At 27.7% G+C, this 5944-nt stretch overlaps 1 protein-coding gene across 4 annotated transcripts; it reads right to left on the bottom strand.

The window, feature by feature from the left end:
- Nucleotides 1-1999: 1999 nt before the first annotated feature.
- On the bottom strand, nt 2000-4120 carry LOC105791384 (F-box/LRR-repeat protein At3g26922). 4 transcript variants are annotated; one of them, XM_012619440.2, is made up of 5 exons: nt 4001-4120; nt 3811-3907; nt 2867-3712; nt 2645-2788; nt 2000-2536 (listed from the first exon to the last, which is right to left on the bottom strand). In XM_012619440.2, exons 2-5 carry the CDS (start codon nt 3859-3861, stop codon nt 2243-2245), a joined length of 1335 nt encoding a protein of 444 aa, XP_012474894.1. In that variant the 5' UTR covers nt 3862-3907; nt 4001-4120; the 3' UTR covers nt 2000-2242. The 4 variants fall into 4 exon arrangements, with proteins under 4 accessions (XP_012474894.1, XP_052490240.1, XP_012474895.1 ...); XM_052634280.1 differs by having other exon boundaries at nt 2867-3681; nt 4001-4016; XM_012619441.2 differs by having other exon boundaries at nt 3811-4061.
- Nucleotides 4121-5944: the final 1824 nt, after the last annotated feature.

Raw genomic sequence — 5944 nt, 5'->3', positions numbered from 1 at the left:
AAAAAAGTTAGGAATATATATTAATTAGGTTTCTTTATATTATTAGATGTTTTGAATGTATTCAAGATTCAATTATAACATGATTTGTGATTACAATTTTGATTCGATAGTTTTCATGACATTAGGAGAGAGAAATAATAACTTGTAATAAGTTAGGAGAGAGTAATTTGAACCAAAAGTTCAATAAGGATAACTTATTACAAGTTAACTGTTATATGTATTTACAAACTTAAAAAGAATAACCAAATGTTATATACCATCTAATATTTTAATTTGAAACAAAGTCCCAGTAGGACAATCAGTTAGAATAAATAATAGATTGATCGGTTCCAAATATGAAAATTCTTCTAAATGGTCATATAGTGGAAGCGAGTGCTCCAGAAGAGACCGAAGACATAACTAATAAGTAAAACTTCAGAAGAAATTTAGGTACCTGAAATTGAATTTTAAAATAATGAAAATAAGAGATCTCGATAAGTTATGTCAATTCGAGAAAATGTGGAACCGAATAATAAAAGTGATCGACAATGATTTTGCATGTAATATTATTATTGAAATAATGAAATAAAAGGAGAATCTTAAATAAATCTATTATGAAATATAGATATAGAATAAATTGATCAAAATAAAAAGACGCAACTCAATTACAATTAAATTCGTGGAGTTTTTAGACCAGTAGTCCAAATATCTAAAGGTATAAAGCCAGTAACGGTGCAATTAAAGTAGTTTTGCAAAAGCAAAATAAAAATATGAAGTTTTTCGCTAAATCTTGACATTGATTATGAAAATGTATAATATTCTTTTGTGATAGATGCAATAACCTTTAGATATATTATTAAATTGACAATTCATAAAAGATTTAACTTGCGTCTAATGGTTATTGTTACAAACTTTTATAAATCACTATATAGTAAAATTTATATTAAAATCCTTGAAGATTTTAGGATGTTAGAAGCTAATTAAAGTTCTCAAGAAATTGTTCATTTATATGAATTGAAATAATTTGAACATATGTAGTAAATTTGACTAAGTGAATAGTAGTTGAAGAAAGATTATAAAATGATTTAAAATACCTATTTGTGTTTTTATAAGAGAATCATTATTAAAATTTGTTATGATTATTGTTGAATCTCTTAAATAGATTAAAATATATTTTCTCAAATTTCCCTTACTCGTAACTTTTAAAAGAATGGTAATATAAATGCTTAGCAAATATATTCAAATAGTCATTTGAAAAATTAGTATTCAAGGTTGAATACATAGAATATCAAAAAATGTGATGTTTTCATGAGGGAAATAAATATGCGTTGCACTCTTTTCCTTTAATTAAGGTTTTATCCCATTGAGTTTTCCTAATAATATTTTTAATGAGGCTTCATATCATGCGTATTATAGATTGTGTACTATTTTTTTATTAAGTTTTTATCGCATTACGATTTTTCCTAATAAGATTTTAATGAGGCACATTATCTACCAATTGATATCCAATGAGTAGTATAATAAATATCTTATTAAATAAATGCCTATCATGATCAAGATAAAATTTTTGGTGTACTTTAAATTCTAATAATTATTAGAATTAGATATCTACTTCTTTTATATTTCTTATGCCTATAAATAAAAATTCTAATGAAATATTGTAATTATCCCATTAGTCAATAAAATATATTCTCTATTACTCCCCATATTTTCTTTATTCTTTAGTCTTTCTTTCTCTCGTTATTTTATAACAAAAATTATTTTTAAAAATAATTCAACTGTATTAATATCTAATTATAAATATTTAATGATTATATTTAAATATTTAAAATATAATTTATATATTCTAATTAAATTTTAAAAATAATTAATATTAATTACTTAAAATAATATTTCATATATTAAAATATTTATTAACAATAAGTTATAATAAATTATTTTTATATTCATGCTAAAATATCATAATATTAACTAATTTGAACATTATTTAAATGTATATTTGTTACTTTATAATACCATGTCTAAAATGAACATTTTATTTTTCAAAAATAGTTTTTTGATAGCAATGCTAAACATTCAAATCTTAAACCAAACTTTTCAAAAGTACTCCTCAAAAACACTTTTCCACTACACTTTTTAAAAAGTACTTTCCAAAAACAATGTTAAACTAGCCCTAATCCTACTACCAAGGCTAGTTGGCGTTAACTAATTCATGCAACTATTTTTCAAACAAAAGTTTGGCATCCAACCCTAATTATCAACATCATAGAATTACCAACTTATCTTCAACACCATATTTGGACCTGAGATCCTCAGCACGCACTCTAGCTGCTCTCGCTCTCTCTGCCTTGAAGCAGTTTCCCCCTCCTTTCTCATTTTTAGTAAAAGGATCTATACTCATCTTCTCCAGCATTATTGCATTCTTCACCAAGTAGATGCAAAATTCTGAATCAACCATTCCCCCTACAAACCCCCTAATTTCCACCTCCTTCAGGTTATAATGATGCCTCTTCACTTTCATCACTCTCCTCCTCGTATACGATTTTGACCAACTCAGCTGCATTAATCCACACATGTATTCCATCATCTCACACCTTATCTAAATTCATGCCTCATGCCTATTACAAAATTAACCATTATTTAATTCAAAGCAATAACAGATTACCTCCAATGAAAGTTGGTTCAAGGAAGGAGAGGCATTTATCAACGAAGTGAGACAAAGAAGGCTATCATGATCACGTGCTCTAACCTGCAGCTCCAATTCCTTGAGTTGACTCAATATGGGGTATTCAAACAACTTCATTTTCCTCTGAATTAACAAACCAGGAGTTAGAAACTAAAGAACCAATCTAACTACAACCAATGAACCAAAATTCCGCAGACTGACCTCATCAACTCTCATCTCTAGTACAAGCTTCTGGAGTTGAGAGGCAAATGTTGGAACCAGAGGCAAAAAATAGTTACGAGTACAGGTTTCCACAAACATGCCTCCGATAAATACTTCAGCAAGGTTTGGAACCTCGATGAAGCGAATTTCTATATTTTGTCCAGAATATTTCAGTGATAATAGATTGGGGGCATCAAGTTCTAGACTTTTCATTCTTGCACAGGCAGTTATCTCCAAGTATGTCAAGCAAAGTGATGGACCAGCCAATCTCAGATGGACAAGAGAGGTCGAAGCTCCAATGCATAGGCGTTCGAGAAAAGGGCTATTGGATAGAAGGTTTTCGAGAACTTCCCCACTCACACGTACTTGTTTTAGTACAAGGGATGTGAGTGAAAGAGGAGTTTGAAAATGAAGAGTGTGTGAACATAACTCGTAACCAGAATCTTGAACATGAGAGATGACTCGAGAACTGGACAAATCCAGTTCGAATCTTTGAACTTTCTTTCCAAATGCAAACCTGACCCAGTCATCAATGTCACTTTGATAACATTGATCGAGATAAAAGCGAATTTTGAATTCATCAATGGCTGCATCATGATGGGATTCTAAGACATCGTTCACCCAATTTAAGTACTTAAACTGTTCTGATTCTAAAACTTGCTCCGACCTGTAATGAATGCCACGCAATGAGTTTGAACCGTCAAAGACCAGATATGGATGGGAAGTCCAAAGCTTTTTCCATCGGCGTGAAAGGACACTAGTTCTCGCTGCTTCTTTCATTGGCATACGAGCCAGAATCGAAATCAACACTTCATCTGGTAGTTCATTTATGTTATCATATTCTCTCTAGTGCCCCCATAAGTAAAGGAAACCAAATCAATCAAAGAATCAATACTAAAAAAGAAACAAAAAACAGCTTAGGTCAGAGAGATTAAAGCAAATACCTTTTGTGCTTTCGAAACAGAGGGGCTGGTAATTTGTAAAACTTCACTCATCTCAATCTCCAAAATGAAATAAATCCTATGGCTTTTTAAGATTTAGCTGCAAACAATGAAATTAAATTAATAAATAAGCTAACTTTCAGCGGAATTGTTACAGGAACAGCATAACGCGAGTGAGAAAGAAAATCATTACAGATACTGAGATGAATGAGATATAAAAGAGGAAAGTAGGTTTTGAAAATTTGAAGAGTGGTGCTTGCGTTGCCTTGTTCAAGTTTCTTTAATATAAAAAGACGTTGGGCCTAAATAGTTACTTACCGACTAAGTTTTAGGCTATCGAATATCATACAATTTGGTTGCCCGCTTTCACATTGTAACGAGTATATTATAATTCCTGTTATTTTTCAGTAACTTTTTTTAGGTTTTAGGGTGTGAGTGCTCTCAAACTATTTAAAAATAATAATTGATTTTTTTTCTATATTTGATTGAGTTTTTGGATTTTCAAAATGCATCAAAAAGATCTTTAAACTTTTTCAACAAGCAATTATGTCCTTACTTTTTTTTTGCACTCGATTAGGTATTTGAATTACAAAAATACATCAAAAAGACCCTTTGACCGTTAAAGTTAAACGCTCCTGATCTTTTTCAGTTAAAGCCACCAAATGTCACAACCACGACGTAACATGTGGAAAATAATAATAAAAAATAAAAATCAATAAAATTTATAAAAATGATTAAATTTTAATAAAAATATATAAAAGTATAAAAATCGTAAAAAAATATAAAAATGTAAATTTTTATAAAAATCATAAAATAATTATAAAATATATAGAAATATAGAAAAAATTATAAAATTTTATAAAGTGGTAAGAAAATTATAAAAATGTAAAGAAATATAAAATTAGTAAAAAATTATAAACATTATCGTACCAAAAGAAGCATTTTATAATATTTCTATAAATTTTGTTGATTTTTATTTTTTTAATCATTTTTCACCACATGTCATGTTATGTTGCGATACATGATGGCTTTAATTGGAAAAAAAAATTGGGTTCTTTAACTTTAATTAGAAAAGAGGTTTTCTCCATTAGGTTGAAAACAGGGGAAGGAGATATAGTAATTCAGAGAAATAATGATTCACAAAGTTACAAAATTGAAACTTAATGGGTTAGTTTCGACAACCCAGTTAAAGCTCTTATATATATGTGCTCCGCTATTCGCTATAGTATAAATAGAAAAGAAAATTATTATTCTATTATTTAATTATTTATTATTATAAATTGAATATTATAAAAATAACAAATTTTTAAAACAAAGCGATCGGTCTTTTGATGTCATTATTTATCTATTCCTATAGATTTTATAAATTATAATTATATATATACTACAATACAAATTGCATAAAAAATGAATAGAGATGGGAAAATCGCATAAAATGCTTCTATTCTAGAACGTAAAACAATATGATAGAACCCTTTTTTATTTATATTCCATACACTACCAAAAAAAAGAGAAGAATTTGTATTTAATTTATTGGTACCTTTCTTTTTATATCTCCATTCAAATCTATAGGATAGATTAGGATCTATATCTATTATGATATATAAATCGAATTGATGAAATCAAAAAATGCAAAAGAAGTCTTTCTTTTCTATCTCCATTTGTTTTTTGTTGTCTTACATTTATAATTTTACATCTCCATTTATACATGAAAACTACATCAAAATAAAAGTGTAAAACCCATCAACAGTTAAAGTTAATGGTTAAAGGGCTTTTTGATGCACTTATAATTATTTTTATGATTTTTATAAAATTTTATGATTTTTATAATTTTTTAAATTATAATTTTAATAAAATTTTAAATTATTTATTAAAATTTAATAATTTTTATAAATTTTATTTTTTTATATTTTTTGCCACATGTCATGCCGTGGTTATGACACAGGGTGACTTTAATTGAAAAAAATTAGGGCAATTAACTTTAATTATTAACTGTTAAAATTAATGGTCAAAAGATCTTTTTGATGCATTTTGACAGTTGAAATATCCAATTGAGAGTAAAAAAAGGTAGAGGCTTAATTTTTTTTTTTTAAGTTTGAGGGCCTTTTTCATGTATTTTGAAAGTTTAAGTACCCAA

Source organism: Gossypium raimondii, chromosome 8, assembly GCF_025698545.1.
Source record: "Gossypium raimondii isolate GPD5lz chromosome 8, ASM2569854v1, whole genome shotgun sequence".
Lineage (NCBI taxonomy): Eukaryota > Viridiplantae > Streptophyta > Magnoliopsida > Malvales > Malvaceae > Gossypium > Gossypium raimondii.
Note: the sequence above shows the minus strand (reverse complement) of the source record. Positions and strands in the feature narration are given on the sequence as shown.

Bases quoted from the DNA above. Each gene is read 5' to 3' on its own strand.
- LOC105791384 (XM_012619440.2), bottom strand. From the start codon at position 3,861: ATGAGTGAAGTTTTACAAATTACCAGCCCCTCTGTTTCGAAAGCACAA. The intron at 3,713-3,810 runs GTATTTGCTTTA...TGGGGGCACTAG, and splicing joins CTGTTTCGAAAGCACAAAAG to AGAGAATATGATAACATAAA. The intron at 2,789-2,866 runs GTCAGTCTGCGG...TTGTTAATTCAG, and splicing joins TAGAGATGAGAGTTGATGAG to AGGAAAATGAAGTTGTTTGA.